We start from the raw sequence: 19,229 nt of genomic DNA on the forward strand, positions 1-19,229 counted from the left end.
ACTTGTAATAAATTAATTTTTAGGTTTAAAAGTTATTGACATGTATTAAAAAATTATTAGTTAATAGTTCTACATCATCTAATGACATGAAAAATTAAATGTATTATATATTCTCAAGATTATGATTTAGTGCTGAGTTAAGTTTTTATTAAGCACTAAATCAATTATTAGAATTATTTTAAATTTTTATTTATCTTATTTAACTACCATATTGAATCCTTATCCATGTTCTCAACCACTCAAAGAATATTATCGTACAAAGTATAATATAAATGTTTTACTTCGAATTTCTAAGCGTGGCATTATTCTAAATATTAACTAAACAATCTTTTTCTTGTAAGTACTATTTCGTTGGAATCATAATTGAACACAAAAAATGAAACCTATAAATTGCAAACATGGTCATCTTATCCACAGATACTATTAATCCATTATTTTTTTTAACCATTAAAAAATCATTTTAATTTGTTTCTAACCTAAAAAATTGTCACAATTAACCTAAAAACTATTGTTTTGACCGCCAAATTATAAACAATTTTCGCATCTACTAAAAAAAAAAAAATGAAACAGGGGCAAAATTATGTTGCAATTGTGATATGGTACCATAATTGCAATCGGTCATTGAATCCACAATTGTACAGTTGCATTAGTTGAATTCAATGACTGAAAGCAACTGTGGTGCCGTACCACAGTTATAACATAACTGAACCCATGAAACAGAGAAAAAGTATTATTTTTTTCTGTAATTTGTATCCGGTTCATTAAAAGAACAAAATCAACTGATGACGGTAACGGAAATGAAGTGAAAATATAAAATTCAAGATTTTGTAAAAACATAAAATATTCAAAACGGTGGCTATTCCGTCGTTTCATTAATGTAATTTAAACACCAAACCTTAAAATACACACGTCATTATTTGATTCGAGAGGCTGAAATAAAACGCCTGAGTTCGTTTATGGAATAGATAGCCTGCGAGTGGTCACACTAATCCCTTGCTACGCTTCGTTGTACAGGTGAGAATGAGACTAATCAGTAACCATTCCCTGTACCCTCGGCTTACAAAACTATCCTCAACGGCTGGGTGCAACTTACAACCGAGAAAGCGCGAGTTAAAAATAAGCGCAAGTGCATCGTAACACAAGCACCCCCCAAAAACGAAGAAATAAAACAACAAAACACATTAAAATTCCACGACACACTCACTAGGCCAAGGGGAAAAAGAGAGATAGATAAAGAAGAGATCGTGTGTTGGCATTTCCTTTCTTATTAAAATCAGATCAAATTAAATCAGAAACCCCAATAAAATTACAAAACCAAAACTCATTTCTTAGATCCACTCTAATAAACAGATCGAATTGGAGTGAAATTAGTGCGATGGCGTGTATAAAGGGGATTAATAGATCGGCGTCGGTGGCGTTTGCGCCGGATGCGCCTTACATGGCGGCAGGAACGATGGCGGGAGCAGTTGATCTGTCGTTTAGCTCCTCGGCGAACCTTGAGATCTTCAAGCTTGATTTCCAATCAGAGGATCGTGATCTCCTCCTTGTTGGTGAATCGCCGAGCTCGGAGCGATTTAATAGGCTTGCTTGGGGAAAGAATGGATCCGGCTCTGAGGATTTTTCGCTAGGACTTGTTGCTGGTGGGCTTGTCGATGGGAGTATTGATATTTGGAACCCTTTATCTCTAATCAGGTGATTTATGTTTTTTTTTATTGCTTTTGTGAAAAGTTGTAATTTGGTTATTGGATTTGTTTTGTTTACAAATACTGGTACTTTGTGGGTATTTTATGAATTAGGTTAATTGTAGGTGATGATTTGTTTTACTGACGAAGGGATGTTAGAGGCTATGTAGTAATTATTGCACTTGTAAAATTAGAACGAATTGGAAATTTAACTGATTATATGGATCTACTAACTGTAGTTTTGCAATGTCGAGCATTGGAGATGCTTATTCTAACACTAGGAAGTAGAATGAGAATTTCATAAGAAACCACAATATAGTTTCTGTTGTGATTTGTCATGTCAATCTGCTGAATCGGACAACAGTTGATTCTAACTTTTGGAGTCATAAAGATTTCTGATGCTGAATTTGTTTCCTCATGTTTCCGTTTGCTTTTATTTATTGTTTATTTTGGTATTGTCTGTTTATGTCGATAAGGTAGAGTTTAAGTAGTGATAGCTGCATTCTTTTTTTAACCCTAAATGTGTAAATTAAACTGGAGCAGTAGTAGTATATATACTTACGGAATTAATTTTGCTGTCCACCTGTAATTTTGGCTCAGTTCCGGGGAAACTGGTGGAAATCCTCTCATTGCACATCTTTCAAGGCACAAAGGACCTGTGAGTTTCTTTTTTCTGATAAGCCTAGTATTATTTGGTTGTTAGATTTGCCCATGAGATATCTAATGAAGTAATGTTTGGATGGTGAGATTAATTCTTTTATTTTTTTCCCCATTTTCAGGTTCGTGGTCTTGAGTTTAATTCCTTCACTCCCAACTTACTTGCCTCTGGTGCTGATGATGGTGAAATCTGCATCTGGGATTTGTCAGCACCAGCTGAACCTTCTCATTTCCCACCTCTCAGGGCACGTAGCGATCTTTGTTACTCAATTAATATGCCATCTTATACTTGCCTTTGGCTGTTTACCACTTCAAAAAGCTTTTCATTTGACTTTTCTGTGCATATTGAATGTTAACTGGTAGATTTTATTATATGCAAAATTTTATTACAATATGAAGAGGTGTTTGATGAGCATTATCTGCATTTACTATAGTATAAGTTTGATTTTTCCTTTGCTGTTATTGTTCCCCCTCCCCCACCCCCCAGGTTTGGGATAAAATATATTATTTTACTTTGTGAAGCATCTCTGCCTACAAGTCTGTCCTAGAAATATTTGTTTTCCTGAGACAGAATCTCTCTTTCCTTCCAGTTACGTTTTTCTAAATCTTTCGGGGCATTTGACACGGTTTGTGCAATATTTGCGCAGGGTAATGGTTCTGCAGCTCAAGGTGAAATTTCATTTGTTTCATGGAATAGCAAGGTTCAACACATTTTAGCATCCACTTCTTACAATGGGACAACTGGTGAGAAAAGAAAAAGACATCTGATTTATAAGTTCTCTGAGATTTTTTTTTGTGTCTAGGAATATTTAATCTCTGTGTGTGTTTGTGTGTGTGTATATATATATATATATATTTGTTTTCTCAGTGGTTTGGGACTTAAAGAAGCAAAAACCTGTAATAAGGTGAGTGATTTTCATGTTTGCTGTCAAAATTTTCTTATTATTTTTTTCTTGATTATTGTCCAACAGCTTCTTTAAGATAAATTAATGTTCTTATGTTGACTGGCAGCTTCTCAGAGTCAATTAAACGGCGGTGCTCTGTTCTGCAGTGGAATCCTGATGTTGCCACTCAGCTTGTTGTTGCATCAGACGAAGATAGTTCACCTGCTCTGAGGGTAATGGGTTTGCTTTTGCAGAGTCTTTTGTTTTTAGTAGAATTGCTTTGCAAACTATGTGAATGTATAATGATGTTTGCACACAGCTTTGGGACATGCGAAATACAATGTCACCAGTAAAAGAGTTTGTGGGGCACACCAAAGGTATGGCACTCCACAACATGATTCTTTATTGCATATTTATTGATGTTCTACCAATTTATGTATATTCTTGGGATGTTACACCTATGTACTTTCGATTGATGGTCAATTTTTGGCTGGCTTGATAAATATCCTAAGCTTTTATGATGCAACATATCCCCTTTGGCTACTATGCATATGCCTATTGTTACAGCAGTACTATGCTTTCTTGATGTAACTGCACATAGGTTTAAATATCTGATATTTTTACTGCTTATCTGACTCCAGGTGTAATTGCAATGTCCTGGTGTCCAAATGACAGCTCGTATTTGCTCACTTGTGCAAAAGATAATCGTACTATTTGCTGGGACACAGTCAGTGGTGAGGTAAATTTGGTAGTCTTTAACTTGCATTGAATTTATTTGGAATAACTCCTTGTATTTTTATTTTGTTTCTTCTTCACACTGTCAAGAGTAACTCTTTCTGTGTTAACACTTTTCTTTTTTGTTTTTCTTATAAAAATGTTGATGCAGATAGTCTCTGAATTGCCAGCTGGCACCAACTGGAATTTTGACATACACTGGTATCCGAAGATTCCTGGAGTGATATCTGCATCATCATTTGATGGAAAAATTGGAATTTATAATATTGAGGTGTGCTCTATTGTGTTTTTGTAAAGATTTATTTTGTAAAGCTGTTTTGGTTTTCTTTAGCAAATGTTGTCAGAAAAGAAACTATCAGAATGGTGGACATTGATTGAGCGTGGTTCTACTAAAGTCCACTTATTGTTTTCTGAATGCAAACAATGTCGAAGAGTTGTATGGTCATAACCAGCTGATAGTCTTTGCCGCTTGTATCTTTTTGGTGAATATATTCGTTTAGGCACTTCATTGGAATGTGTAGATAAGGCTGGCTTTCATTCGATGCATGGCTAGAAAGAACTGATAAATTTTGGTCCTAGGAGAATTGTACAAGCATAGAAATCTTAAAGCTAATTGAAAAATGAGAAATTTGTCATACTCTATTATTATTATTATTATTGTACCTTGTTTACCTTACTTGTTTCCCCTCCTTAACATGGTAGAGATACTGTATTCTCCTTTGATGGTGTCGTCAAAAGAATGTTTTGGCCTTACTTCTCCATGCATATTTATTTCTCTCTTTCTTCAGGGTTGCAGCCGGTATGGTGTTGGGGATAGCAATTTCAGTGCAGGTAATATAGTTCTTTCAACAGTTGTCACGTATTTTGTCATAGAATTGACTACTATAGAGTTTGTGGATTTTCAGTTAGCTTTTAATTCAGAAATCTGTCTCAAACCATAGGATGAAGTTTTTGGCTCCATTGCTATTCTGGCCTTGGCATCCATCTATAAATTTGACTTTCGTTTCTTCACAAGTCATCTGTTGGAGATGCTTTGGAGAATTTTACTTTTGACATCTCTTCTAACATGCTATCCTTTTGATGCAGCACCTCTGAGAGCCCCAAAATGGTATAAACGTCCAGCTGGGGCATCCTTTGGATTTGGAGGAAAGCTTGTTTCTTTTCATCCCAAGTCATCTGCTGGACGTACTTCAGAGGTAACATTTCTGCGAGTTGTCTGTACTCTTCTGCTTTAATGACAGTTTTCATCATCTACTTAATTATCTTCTCCATGTTTCCTTGTTCAAGGTTTTTGTGCATAATTTAGTTACAGAAGACAGTTTGGTTGGTCGCTCATCTGAATTTGAAGAATCAATACAAAATGGGGAGAGGTCTTCATTGAGAGCTTTGTGCGAGAAAAAATCACAAGAATGCAAGTACGTCAGCAGTTCTGAGACATGCAGATTCTTTTCTTCTTCTGTCTAGTGCTTCAAATTAGAAATTGACATATTGACATCTCTCTTCATTTGACTGTTAAAACAGATCTGAGGATGACAGAGAAACATGGGGCTTCCTAAAAGTTATGTTTGAAGACGATGGCACAGCTAGAACGAAGTTGCTTACCCACCTTGGTTTTACTTTACCAACTGAAGAAAAAGATACTGTACAAGATGATCTTTCCCAGGAAGTAAATGCGATTGGACTTGAGGATAAAGTAGCAGATAAAGGGGCACATCAACGTGATAAAGAAGCCACCATCTTTACTGCTGATAATGGAGAAGATTTCTTTAACAATCTTCCAAGTCCAAAAGCAGACACGCCTGTATCAACTTCTGGTAATACTTTTGCTGTTGAGAGTTCTGTTCCTAGTACAGAAGAACTAAAAGAAGAAGCTGATGGAGTGGAGGAGAGTTCGGATCCATCATTTGATGATAGTGTTCAACGTGCTTTGGTTGTTGGAGACTATAAGGGGGCAGTTGCACTATGCATATCTGCAAATAAAATGGCTGATGCTTTAGTTATTGCTCACGTCGGTGGTGCTGCTTTGTGGGATCGTACTCGAGATCAGTATCTTAAGATGAATCGTTCGCCTTACTTGAAGGTAGCTTATGCTCTCACAAAACTGTTAGTCTTTAACCTAATAAACATTGTATTTGTACTATTGTTTATGATTGAACGTTCACTTTGTACTTGCCATTTTGCTTTCAGGTTGTTTCTGCTATGGTGAATAATGATCTGTTGAGCCTTGTGAACTCCAGGCCTCTGAAATTTTGGAAAGAAACACTTGCTCTTCTCTGTACTGTAAGTATTTTAATCACTGGAAGAAGATCTAGATTTGTGGTTGTGTGAGAATAGATTGCCTGCTACATGATGTAGGACATTATTAGAAGATTAATAATGTCCTACATAATTACTTTTTTGCAATTTATTGTTATTTTGTTTCCTCTAATGTTCCTCATAGGATAAATGCCAACAGTAATTGAATATTGGAATGGAATGAAAGTGCCTGACTTGATCACTCACCTGTACTTGGTGAAATGCTTTTAAAGTTCGAGTGCTTATGATATATTACCTATTAGGCTGAATTGTTGGTAAAAATTTCTTGCAGATGATATGATCTACTTGACTTGATACCACTCATACTGCTTTTATTTATACTTGCACAGGCCTATAAATCCTGATTATTACCTTATTAGGTGGAGAAAACAGGCTATCTACCTTATCATGTGGAGAAAACAGGCTGTTATTATTAGTTGTTACTGAAAAAGAATTTATAATGTTTGAATGCTTGAAAATTGGACTTGAGCTTGGAGTTGTATCACTCACTATGTACTTCTTGTCGTCATGATAAGCAGTTCGCTCAGAGAGAGGAATGGACTATGCTTTGTGACACACTTGCTTCAAAACTATTGGCTGCTGGTAATACTCTGGCGGCAACTCTTTGTTATATATGTGCTGGGAACATTGACAAAACAGTCGAAATTTGGTCAAGGAGCCTGGCAGCTGAGCATGAAGGGAAATCCTATGTTGATCTTCTTCAGGTTAGTGTGCAGCTTTTACAAGTATATTCAAACATGTCTTTTGCGTAGAAAGTAATCAATGTTGACATAATATTTATTAATTTAGGATTTGATGGAGAAGACTATTGTCCTAGCTTTGGCAACTGGGCAGAAGCGATTTAGTGCAGCTCTGTGCAAGCTTGTTGAGAAGTATGCGGAAATTTTAGCTAGTCAAGGGCTTCTAACCACTGCTATGGAGTATCTCAAACTATTGGGATCAGATGAATTGTCACCTGAACTTACGGTCTTAAGAGATCGTATTGCTCGATCTATAGAACCTGGTAAGGACTTCCGAGGATTTCCTTTTTAGTTAGTTAATTATTTATTTTTTGCATGCCAATAGGTGATCCCATTGCTGGTTTCAGCATAACCTCACTGGAATGAGGTTTATTGTATAGCCTTCTATTTTGCTGCTTACTGCATCAAGTACCTCTGATGGTTTCTTCTGATTTATTGTCCCAGAAAAAGAAGCTGCAGCTATGGCTTTTGAGAACTCTCAACATGCACCAGTGCATGGTGTTGATCAGTCCAAATATGGCATGGTTGATCAGCAATATTATCAGGTGAGTGCAGGTTTTTGTGTAATTTTCTTTTTTTCTAATTATAGTCGCTATTTGATTTTTTCGCTGCCTTGCTTTTGAACAGAACTTCAATTATTTTCTTGTGTCTTGCTATAGGAACCAGCCCAATCGCCATTGCATCAGAGTGTTCCTGGAGGTACATATGGTGACAATTATCAGCAGCCATTGGGCCCTTATAGCAATGGAAGAGGATATGGTGCTTCTGCTGCGTATCAACCTGCACCACAGCCTGGTTTATTCATTCCACCTCAGGCAACTCAAGTACTTTGAATTATTTTTTTCATCTTTAACTCTTTATCAACCTTACTCTGAAAAGGTTTCTCTTGTTATCTGTAACGTTTTTGGCACTCAAAATATAGCCTTTCATTATCATGCACTAGACTTCACTAAGACTTGTCTTGTTTAGTTGTCTATTACTTATCATTTAATGAAAAATGTTCTGTTCAAGTGAGCTTTATGAGTAATTTTGTTTCATCTGTTTTCATTGTAGCCTAATTTTACTGCTTCCGCCCCTGCTCCTGTTACCTCTCAGCCGGCCATGAGACCCTTCATTCCTTCTACTCCTCCTGTGCTGAGAAATGCAGAGCAATATCAGCAACCCACATTGGGTTCTCAGTTGTACCCTGTCTGTATAAGTGTATTCAATTTCCTTTTTTTGGGTCAACGTTGTTCTCTTGACTGGCAGACTGAATATCTCTTTGAATGAATGTTTCAGGGAGTTTCTAATCCGGGCTACCCTGTACCTCCTGTTTCTGATGCACGGGGCTCTCTCCCATCACAAATTGGGGCTGTTCCAGGCCCAAAAATGCCCAATGTTGTGGCTCCCACACCCACTCCTACGGGATTCATGCCCATGAGTGGTTCAGGAGTTGTCCAAAGACCTGGCATGGGATCAATGCAACCAGCCAGTCCTCAGTCAGCACCCGTACAACCAGCTGTAACACCTGCAGCTCCACCACCTACAATACAGACTGTCGATGCTTCAAATGTACCCGGTAATTGTTTCTTCAACTTATTTATGAGATTTAATCCCACTGCTTAATTTGGTAGCATTCCATATGCTGTGATAATTTTTTCTTACGCAGTTATCTTATTAATCTGGCTTGTTTTTGCATGATTTCCTCCAGCCCATCAAAAACCTGTCATCAATACATTGACAAGACTCTTTAACGAGACATCAGAAGCACTTGGAGGCTCACGTGCAAATCCAGCAAAAAAGCGGGAAATAGAAGACAATTCAAGGAAAATAGGTGCTTTGTTTGCCAAGCTTAACAGCGGGGACATCTCTAAAAATGCTGCTGATAAGCTCGTTCAGCTCTGCCAGGCTTTGGACAATAACGATTTTGGTACAGCCCTACAAATCCAGGTAAACCACTGGAAATGAAAATAAGATAATTTTACTTTTGCCGACTATTCCATGCGAGTGTTGGAAAGCTGAAAATGAGATTGAAGCTTCAATTGTTTTTTTTTTCTTTCTGCCTGCAACAGGTGCTTCTTACAACTAGTGACTGGGATGAGTGCAACTTCTGGTTGGCAACATTAAAAAGAATGATCAAGACAAGACAAAATGTCAGATTAAGTTGAGAAATCTTGAAATCCTTGGGAGATTCATCTCAAGTTTGAACATTTTTCACATATTTGGCATACTTTGCTGGGGCACTGATCCTTAATTCATTGTACACACAAGAACTGCTCCGCAGGTTGCTACTACAGGATTTTGGTTCTTTGGTTTCCTTACAAAGATATTGTCTGGCTTTTACATCTCATGTGCTTTTTCTGGATGCAGTCTAGTGAGGATAGTTTTCAGAACATCAATGATCTCGTAGGTGATTTGTTTTTCAGTTGATATTTTGTAGTATTGAGATAAGAGTTTATTTTTCCCCTTCAATTTTTTTTTTTTTTTTTTTTGTTTTACTTTCTTTTTGGCCCAACAAAGTCCATTAGTTATATTTCTTTACTTTTCCAAATTGATCTGGTTATTACTGCTACCTTGTTTGATATTTGCATGGGCAACATTTTACCAGCAATGTTATTTTTATGGACGGACTCTGGAAGCCTCAGTAAGAAGCTTAGTGCTGAGTTGACAATTATTTGTGTTAAATATATATATATATTCCTCATCTGATAGTATTTCGAGAAACACTTTAGAATTTTTAATGGCTTATTACATTTTGTTTAATTGAGCCGATTTTTGTGCCGGAATATGACCAAATTTTCAATTCCCGCAGCATAAATCGTTGAATGGAATGGTAGTAGCTTTGAAAATAATTTTACGTTGCTTTTACTTCTTGGGTTAGGGAAGTAGAACTTGTTTATTTTGCAAAATATAATTAGAATTATGAGGTCCATCATAATTTGGAATGAGAAATGGGAGACTTATTTAGACGGGGAGGTGGGAATGAGAATGAGTCTCTCATTCCTAAGAATGACTATTTTGTTCTTTTTTGAAATTAAAAATGTCCATATTGTTCTATCTATAATTAATTAATATATTATTAACAATAATTATTAATAATTATAAATTTTTAATAAATAATTATAATAATTAATATATAACGATTATAATTCATTCATATATTATTATTAATAATTAATAATAATGTTAATGAATTAATATATTAATATATTATTAACAATAGTTATTATTATTTATAATTTTTTATAAAGTCACAATAATTAATATATTAATTAATTAATCAATATACTACTATAATAATTATATTAACAATTATAATTAATTAATTAATATATTATTAACAATAATTATTAATAATTATAATTTTTGATAAATAATCACAATAATTAATATACATTGTTATAATTAATTAATTAATTAATATACTATTATAATAATTGCTAATATAATTATTTTAATTAATTAATCTATTAATATATTATTCACAATAATATATTGATAATTATAAGTAAATAATTAATTTATAATTTTAATGATTATTAATACAATTATTTTAATTAATTCATACATTATTATTATTATTAATTAGTTAATATACTATTATGATAATTATTAATATAATTATTACTATTAATTAATAATTAATATATTATTAACAATAATATATTAATAATTATAGTTTTTGAATAAATAATTACTATAATTAAAGTATAAAATAATAATTATGACAATAATTCATTAAGTATGTTTTAGTAATTTGTTACAATGTAACTCATATCCGATTCTGATTTCTGAAGGTCAAGTAAATAAATTATTCTTATGTGTATTCTCATTCCAGCCCATTCCGATTATTGACAAGTAAACGCAACATTAAATAAAAAAGAGATTCATATGCAAGAAGCCAAAGGTGTGGAGACAGAAGATAACAATAGGAATTTTTGTGCCTTTTGACGTTTTCTTTGGTAAATTTTCCTCTAGATGATAGTTATGATGGCACTTGTTTCTCTTTTCAAAAGTGGCACTTCTTCTCACGATTATAACTAAATAGGAGTTGTAGACAGATTGATCGATAGATTATCCCCTTTTTAAAATTGTACTTTGGTCAAACTTCGATATTTTCTAATTTCACATATATATGATAACAGAGTATCCAAGTTATGTCTTAGCAGTTGAAAAGGAAGGGAGGCACATGCGCTTAGAATTAGTGAACTATAAAGCCTTGATTTACGGAAACAGGAATATCAATTGATTTTCCTGCTTGCTTGCCGCTGTCCACTACAACTGTGTTACACATTACGTTGTTCTCTCCTAGTTTTTGAAGTTTGAAACCAGCTTCTTCTTTGTTTTAATAATTGAGTACAACATTATGCCAAAAACAAAACATTTGAGTAAAAATTCCAAAACTTGTCTCCATCAACTGGTTAATTTTGGCTGCAACAATATTTCTAGCCGTATGCAGTTGGCTTGGTGTTTTGTGTTTTCCCTATCTTTCTTGGTCTTGCACCCGATATAAGGTCTCAAATACCCCCATCTTATTTTATTATGCCGGTCAGGTTCTTGTTTCATTATCTTCGAGAAAATGAATTTTAAGGTAAGTGGAAGCAGGCAGAGAGTCTCCAATTCAAGATCTCAATAATAACATAAGATTACTTGTTAATGACACAAATCATAGAATTTTACAAGTTAGCTAATTACAGAAACACCAGCAACAATTATGTTGATTCTGAATTTTTTAGCCCAAGTTTGGTAATGTAATGATGCCCTACATCAAACCAGTTTTAGTGTTGATAGAGACTAATTTGTGTCACCTGTATTGGTTACCAACCTCCTTGACAATGACGCTAGTCTCAAATCACGTGTTATGCAGAGAGAAAATAAATTACTAGAAAATATAACTTGTACACCAAATTAAAATAACCAAATGACAAAATCCAAAGATGCAGCAAAGTAACCCTTTAATCTTCAAGAGTTTCTCTAAGGGTGCTGTTCCTATTTCAAGTTGGTGCATGACAGATAGGAGGCGCACTAATGTCAAATGTGATGCAATTCTTGACTAGAATACACAAAGAAGAACAAATTATTTAGATAGTGACAACAATTGTAGCAGAATGCATTGCAGGTATTTGTTTTTAATGTTCTTTTTTTGTTGTCAATCTGCAGTTATATGAGATTGGATAAGATCATTCATTCATATGCTCCACATTTGCTGAAAACCAATCATCTAACAACAGTATGTATGGCCACATGATGTGGCTGAAGATCCAGCTCTTGATAATGCATAATGGATTTTATATATCAGTTTGGGGAAAGTTGGGTATCCTTTATCCTGTTAACTGAATCAAACTTTATTTGAATCCTTTATGCAAAAACAAGATACAAATCATTCAATATCTACCGCTCTCTAAGGGCAAAATTAATTAAAGCGAAAGATGACTTAGCGACTTCAAAGAACAATAATCCAACTTCAAAGAACAAAAATTGGATTAGCACTCAGCTGATGGATTTTGAATGAGCTTTATGTATGTATTAACAACAATTTCTATCATACACAAGCTTTGCATAAGGAAGATGAAAAAAAAAAAAAAAAAAAAGAATTGGCAATAACAAGGGACATCGGCTATGTCCATTTGATCAGGATACATGCTCAAATTGACAATACACAAACAATTTAAAAGAAGAATGAAAAATATCCGCGATGAATGTTATTTGCAAGAAAGAGAAGCTTACAAGCATGAGCTTCTCTCCATTGCCAAACCACTTCGATCAAATTAGTTCAAGGAAACTAAATATTGTTAGCTGTCCGAGAACTAAAACCTATAGGAATCATTGCATCATCTCTTCCAGAAAACAACTCTGAACCATCCCCAATAGATAGGTTTCTCCTCAAGCGAGAACCTCTACCTTTGTCATTGCCATGAGCATGTGACCTAACTCGTCCTTTGTAAAGGTATCTTCCACTACCATGGCTTGAACTAGAAACCTGTTTTGCAGACTTTATGCTGGGCTCAACACCGTCAGCCTCTCCCCGAAATTCATGCTCCTCATCCATACCAGCCATGAGTTCCATCAAATTGCTCCTCAACCCTAAATCTGAATACACTCTCCGTGAGTCCTTCATTGACATCCTACTCAATTTACCATCCAGCAGATCCAAATTTTCTCCTGCAATTCCACCTTCTTGGGTTTTTCTAACTTCAACTGGGCGCCCCACAGTCTCCACCATCAAACATGGATTGTTAAATCCATTCCATGAATGTAGAGGAACCAATTTACTCAACCCAGTTAACCAATCAACAATCTCCTTCATCGAAGGCCTCCTCTCCCTGCAAGACCTCACACACCTCACGGCAATAACTGCTAACTGTTTCCTAACAATAGGGTCCTTAGGAGGTGGAATTCTTGGATCAAAAACTGAAAGAATCTTCCCTTTCTTTATCAGTGGAGCAGCCCAATCCACAATGGAAGGCGGTGAAAACCCAATATCAATGGCTTTTCTACAACTAATAATCTCCAACAACAAAATCCCAAAACTGAAGACATCAGTTTTTGTACTCAAATTATCAGGAGTCACATAACATGGATCAAGGTACCCAATAGTCCCAGCTGGTGGAGTTGATCTAAACCTAAAATTATCAACACCACACCTTAAAGCTAACCCAAAATCACCTAATCTTGCATTGAAATTCCTATCAATCAACACATTAGCTGATTTAATGTCTCTATGAATAATAGGTGGCATTTCTGAATGAAGTATCTCTACAGCTTTAGCAACTTGTAGAGCTAATCTTATTCTCCTGCCCCAATTCAATGGCCTATTATTAGAATGAAGAACATCATATAAAGTACCATTAGACATAAACTCAACAACTAATAAACGATCTTTAGAGTCATTGGAAAAGCCTAACAGATTCACCAGCCGGGGGCTATGAATCTTGGATAGGATTTCAATCTCATTGTCAACTTCCTGGCTGATTTCTTGATTCTTGGATGGTTTCTTGACAGCAACTTGACGCCCGCGTAGCACAGCCTTGTACACAGAACCATGACTGCCCTTTCCCAGAAGCTTCTGCTCAGAGAAGCCATTGGTGGCCGCTTCAAGATCACTGTAATCAAAATGCTGGATCTTGATGGGTTTCTCTTGCTTTTGACTAGTTTTTGAGGACTGTGTTTGATGGGTGGCAACAGAGTTAGAATTTGTGGAGATTACGGAAATGGCTGATTCTGCTTTGCAAGAAAGGTAACCCATCAAGATTATTGTAACTTTACGAGATGGGTTTGTGATAATTTGATGTTCTGATTAGAAAATAACCAAAAGATTTACTACATGTGAATTCAACAAGAGCTACAGTTTTAAAAATTGAAACTTTGAGTTGTGAACAAGTTATTTGAGATTCAAGTCAGAAGAGGAAATTGCTTTTAATTGTATGTGCTGTAAGAAATTGGGAGGGGGGAGACCCGAGAGAGAGAGAGAGAAGATTGATGAACTGAACAGGGAGCCCACCAAAGTAGAATCTCTAGGCTTCTTATCAATTAGTGAGCCTTTTTGGTTTTATTTATTTGGTAGATGAAAAACTAATAGGTAAATTTAATTACAAGTTTCAACCTCCAGTCAAGGCCAAGATCATGGAAAAGTATGATGAAGACGAAAGAAGAAGAAGAAGAAGAATCAAATCTTGATATGTATGTGTTTAGAGACTACTTTGACTTGGAACTCCATTGTTGCGAAACTTAAGGGGTAAGAGAAAAATAAAAATAAAAATCTTATTTCGGAGATACATGCGTTGCTTATGTCCATTACATACCAAAAATAGTATTTTATCAAGAAAGTATAAAGTGAAAACTACTCGGAAATATATTTTCAACAACTGACTGAATTTTCTTTGTATTATGAACCGTCCGGCCCAATCTCATGTGAAATTAATAATTAACAGTTTTAAGATGAAATTAAGAACTTCTCTGTGAAATTTATGTCTTCTTATTTAGCTTTAATTATAATGTGATGTAACCAGCTATTTTATAATGGGTCTTGAGCATCACCAAAAGACTCTTCAAATAAGATTTTATTAATTATTTAAAGAGCCACCTCAATATTTAAGGCTCCAAAAAACAATCCAATTAAGATTTTTCAAATAAAAAATGATTCTCTCTCTTCAATTTTAGAAAATTGATTTCTCACTCTTTAATTTATACTTTATTACTTTTCATTGGAGAAAAAGAGAGAAGTGTTTTAATTGCTATTGAATTTTTCTTTAAAAAAATAATTATTTGATTAAAATAATATTAAGTTATTTTTATTTGAAGAGTCTTTTGGAGAATATCATATTTTTTTACCTTTCTATTTGCCACATAGGTAAGCAAATAAATATTTAAAAAATAAAATTTATAGTGTTTTGGAGATGCTCTTAGGTGCCCATATTTTCTCGTTTAGTGATTTAAACATTGGATCCTCTTTCTCAAATTCTTGAACTATACATTTTTTTGGGATTTTTTTTTTAAATTTATATGAATGACTATTTTTGTGTGAAATAAAAGATAACACAGATAGAGAACAAATAGTTATAAATTACATAGATTTATACTTTGTTCTTAATAGTAATTTAATGAATGGACTTTTTTTTTTTGTAAAATGAATTATTTAATTAAAAGGTGGTACAAAGAGTATTTTTAGGGTTTATCTCATCCTTTGATTATTTTTTCATAAGAGTAAGAATGACAATTCAAGATTATATTTAAATTTCCTTCGTGGTCAACTATGGTCAAGGATATAAGTATACAAAAAAATTAAAATGAACTACATTCATGTGTTGAAATTTAGAAATATTTTTTGGTCATTTACCGCATTGGTAGTATAGTTTTGTCTTATATTATGGCTTCTCTAAATTTATTTTCAAGCTAAATCCTTAAATCAATTTTTTTTTCACTTCAACTAAATTTCTTATTGATTCATCTATAATTTCAATATTATTCATAAAAAGTTATAGAATTTTATCACATGTCTATATATATACTTAAAATATGATGAACATGATACATATTAAATCATTAAATTGCAAGGTAGACTTCGACATCATTTAACTTAGATTTTTAAATCATGCTCCACAACTATAGTTGTATGAACTTAAAACTGTTGGTATATATTTTTTTTTAATTATAACGTCGGTTGATCGTAATTAGGGATGGCAATGGGGAGGGGAGGGGAGGGGACCAATCTCCCCGTACCCATCCCCGATATTTTGCGTATGTCCCCATCTCCTCCCCGAATAATAACAGGGGATCCCCGAGGGTCCCCGATTCCCGAATAACTAATACATTTTTTTTGTTTTCGATTTTGAATTAAAATAAAAAATTCAAATAAAAGTAAAGTTCGAAATATATCTTACATTAATATCCATTACAAAAGTCACATACATTAAATTAGTAAGTAACGCAGCATGCAACGGATACAAACTTCTTTTACAAATTATCATGAACAAATTAATAGTCTAATACAAAATTGTTACAAATAAAATCGAATTTAGATTCAAAATTAACTTTTTCAATGGTGGCGTGGACACTTTATAAATGTAGAATATTCTCTTTACAACACAATAGTTAAATCAGAGCAAATCAAGAGCAAATATTAGATTATATTAGATTAGATATTAAAATTGTGATTCGCTGTGGGCAATTATAACATCTTAAAATAAATAAAAAATAGATTTAAGTTTAAAATATTTAAAGAATATTAAAATTAAAAAATATTTTGGGCTAATAGAATCTACTCAGTCTTTTTAATGTCCTAAATAAAAATTTAGGACTTTAATTAGTTAATTAGGCCTAAAAGTTTAATAATATAAATATTTTGATATTTTTTATTTTTACCAATATTTATAATTTTATAATATAAATTTTATCATTTATTTACTAGTAATTTTAAAAAATTAAAATAAAATTAAAAATTAAAATGGGGAAATGAGTAGGGGATGAAGATTCCACCTCATCCCCGTCCCCTCCCCGAATAAGAAATTGGGTAAAAAAATTTCTCTGTTCCTTCCCCGAATAAAAAATTGAGTATGAAATTATCCTCGTACCATCCCCGAATGAGAAAAATCTCCGAAAATACCCATCTCCGTGGGAATTTTTGCCATCCCTAATTGTAATATAATTAAAGAATAATACTTGATATTTGAAGGTGGGTGTGAAACAAAAATACCCCCATGGTCCCCGTATATGCGTTAAACAAGTAGTCCGTCTTGCCACGCAATTTTATATTTATAATGTGCGGTTAATGGACCCCAAAAATGCGCTTTCATCATTGGGCACCAAACGTTTCCCATTTTACCCGAAACCGAAAGCGGTGCCACAACCCCCACGGAATTGGCACGTGAGAGTTCATCCATTTCTTAATTTCTATTGGTCACATAGACCTGTATACACAATGGATTGTCCCACCCAGATTATTAGGGTTTTGGTTTTGCCAACAGGGCATTACATTATCAACATTTTTCTCAATGCATAGCTATTGGCTATTGCAATCATCAAAATTAACGTTCACCCAACATTCCAACTGATTCCATAACAGGTCATAATACAGTCTCTCTCTCTCTCTCTCTCTCTCTCTTTAATGCTCAACTAATGGTTAAATTTGTCATTGGCATACGATTACAATAGTGGGTTTATATAAAGCCGGGAAAAAAAAAAGGGTTCTTGGGATTTTTAAACTAATGGGAATAAGGAAAGGTGTTTGATAATTTCGGAGAAAGGCCAAGCAGTAAGATTTTGTGGGAACTCTTAAGAAGACAGGGCAGTAGTCAGCCTTCTAGTTCTGGCTAATAAATAAAACACACTCGAGTCGAATGAATGTTTCTTATATGCTGTTTTTGCGTTGTTAAACGTTGCTTTTTACCCCAAATACGAATTCAGTCCCACTCATATGCTTCAAATGTTTCGAGGGCTTTGTTGGACAATCTCGTTTCATTATGTGCCAGAGGCCCAAAATAATGGGCCAGACTTGTAAGTCCCCCATAAAGTGGCAGGCCTGACAAGGACAGCTTTGAGAGGCCAATTAATTCTCCTCATTGCAGATATATACCCTTCGACTTGGGATTTATTTGAGACTGCGGTGTCTCGGCTTCGAAGGCAAAATTCTAGTTGTCAAATAGTGTGAGTGGTTGGATTATGCATTAACAATTCTCATTCTCTCCGTGCGTCCAACGGTGAACAAAATAAGCAATTTAAACTTTAATATTACTATAGCAGTTACATGAGAGGACGACTAAGGACCAAACGTAACCCGCTAACCAGTAAGCATAATAGATCAAGGGAAAATTAATTATTTGTCTCCAATTTATACACACGCACGCGCGCACACACACACACAGCGAATCAGTCATTTCCATGATATTTCCATTCTCATTTAGAAACATACACCAACTTCTATGGAAGCGAGCCCTCTTAGATATATTCAACTCACATTCTATCCTTTTTTCTAAAAAAAAAGAAAGAAAAAAATCATTTTCTATTCAACCGAATTGAATTGAACAGTAGAACGCCTTTAGTAGGCAGGTAAATAATCACCAAAGTTTGCAACATGAAGAAGCATATAATCAAAGAAAAAAAGTCGAGGAAAAATTAGTAATTTGCGGTAATAGAGATCTCCTCACCTTCTTAGGGGTTGCTTTTCCAATAAACGGTGGTTACATTTTTTTTAAAAGTTATTTATATCAGTATTCAGTTTATGGATGTGTGCTCTTAGAGTAATCTGACTAGCCTTAAACCTACGTGTTAATGAGTTCATTTCTCAAAAAAGCTGTGCAGCAAAATATCTTGAATTTGAGACTTCCTTCCAAAAAAATTCTTTTAAACAAGGTATTCATACTTGGATGGCGCATTTGAAACAATATTATCCAATTTTGGGTCAAAATAATGAACTTATCTGAAATGGCTCATTTCGTACTACAAAAACTCATGTATAAAAAAAGATTAATTTTACTTCCCCACCTAGTTACTTTGGGTAGTAGCTTTTAAAAAAATTTGATGAAATTAAATTAATTAGAGTAATATAATTTTTTTTTTTAATCAAACACTTATGAAGTAAGATCAATTTTGCTTCCAAAATAAAATTAAAAGTTTTATTTTTCCAAAATAAAATCCAAACGACGCGTGTTACTAATAGTAATTAAGAAAAATGTTTCATTTCAGTTGCGTATGACCAAAACAATGATATGTTAATTTCATTTTCCTATCTAACATATGTT

The 19,229-nt window shown here is 34.1% G+C and overlaps 2 protein-coding genes across 3 annotated transcripts; one reads left to right on the plus strand and one right to left on the minus strand.

Annotated features, from left to right (window-relative positions):
- The first annotated feature begins 1,152 nt into the window (after positions 1-1,152).
- Positions 1,153-9,697, plus strand: LOC102611220 (protein transport protein SEC31 homolog B). 2 transcript variants are annotated; one of them, XM_006482881.4, is made up of 22 exons: positions 1,153-1,692; positions 2,283-2,340; positions 2,462-2,584; positions 2,987-3,083; positions 3,208-3,244; positions 3,351-3,456; positions 3,543-3,600; positions 3,865-3,962; positions 4,110-4,229; positions 4,747-4,789; positions 5,045-5,154; positions 5,246-5,373; positions 5,480-6,038; positions 6,146-6,238; positions 6,793-6,978; positions 7,064-7,277; positions 7,459-7,559; positions 7,674-7,838; positions 8,068-8,202; positions 8,293-8,572; positions 8,705-8,943; positions 9,066-9,697. In XM_006482881.4, the coding sequence occupies exons 1-22, from the start codon at positions 1,376-1,378 to the stop codon at positions 9,159-9,161; spliced, it is 3,363 nt and encodes a 1,120-aa protein (XP_006482944.1). In that variant the 5' UTR covers positions 1,153-1,375; the 3' UTR covers positions 9,162-9,697. The 2 variants fall into 2 exon arrangements, with proteins under 2 accessions (XP_006482944.1, XP_006482945.1); XM_006482882.4 differs by having other exon boundaries at positions 7,674-7,829.
- A 2,890-nt stretch (positions 9,698-12,587) lies between these two features.
- On the minus strand, positions 12,588-14,759 carry LOC102610915 (serine/threonine-protein kinase-like protein At3g51990). Its single transcript, XM_006482880.4, has one exon. The coding sequence runs from the start codon at positions 14,237-14,239 to the stop codon at positions 12,776-12,778; it is 1,464 nt and encodes a 487-aa protein (XP_006482943.1). The 5' UTR covers positions 14,240-14,759; the 3' UTR covers positions 12,588-12,775.
- Between the last annotated feature and the right edge of the window lie 4,470 nt (positions 14,760-19,229).

The sequence above is a fragment of the Citrus sinensis genome, chromosome 4, assembly GCF_022201045.2.
Source record: "Citrus sinensis cultivar Valencia sweet orange chromosome 4, DVS_A1.0, whole genome shotgun sequence".
Lineage (NCBI taxonomy): Eukaryota > Viridiplantae > Streptophyta > Magnoliopsida > Sapindales > Rutaceae > Citrus > Citrus sinensis.

Bases quoted from the DNA above. Each gene is read 5' to 3' on its own strand.
- LOC102610915 (XM_006482880.4), bottom strand. From the start codon at position 14,239: ATGGGTTACCTTTCTTGCAAAGCAGAATCAGCCATTTCCGTAATCTCC.
- LOC102611220 (XM_006482881.4), top strand. From the start codon at position 1,376: ATGGCGTGTATAAAGGGGATTAATAGATCGGCGTCGGTGGCGTTTGCG. The intron at 2,585-2,986 runs GCACGTAGCGAT...ATATTTGCGCAG, and splicing joins CTCATTTCCCACCTCTCAGG to GGTAATGGTTCTGCAGCTCA. The intron at 3,245-3,350 runs GTGAGTGATTTT...GTTGACTGGCAG, and splicing joins AAGCAAAAACCTGTAATAAG to CTTCTCAGAGTCAATTAAAC.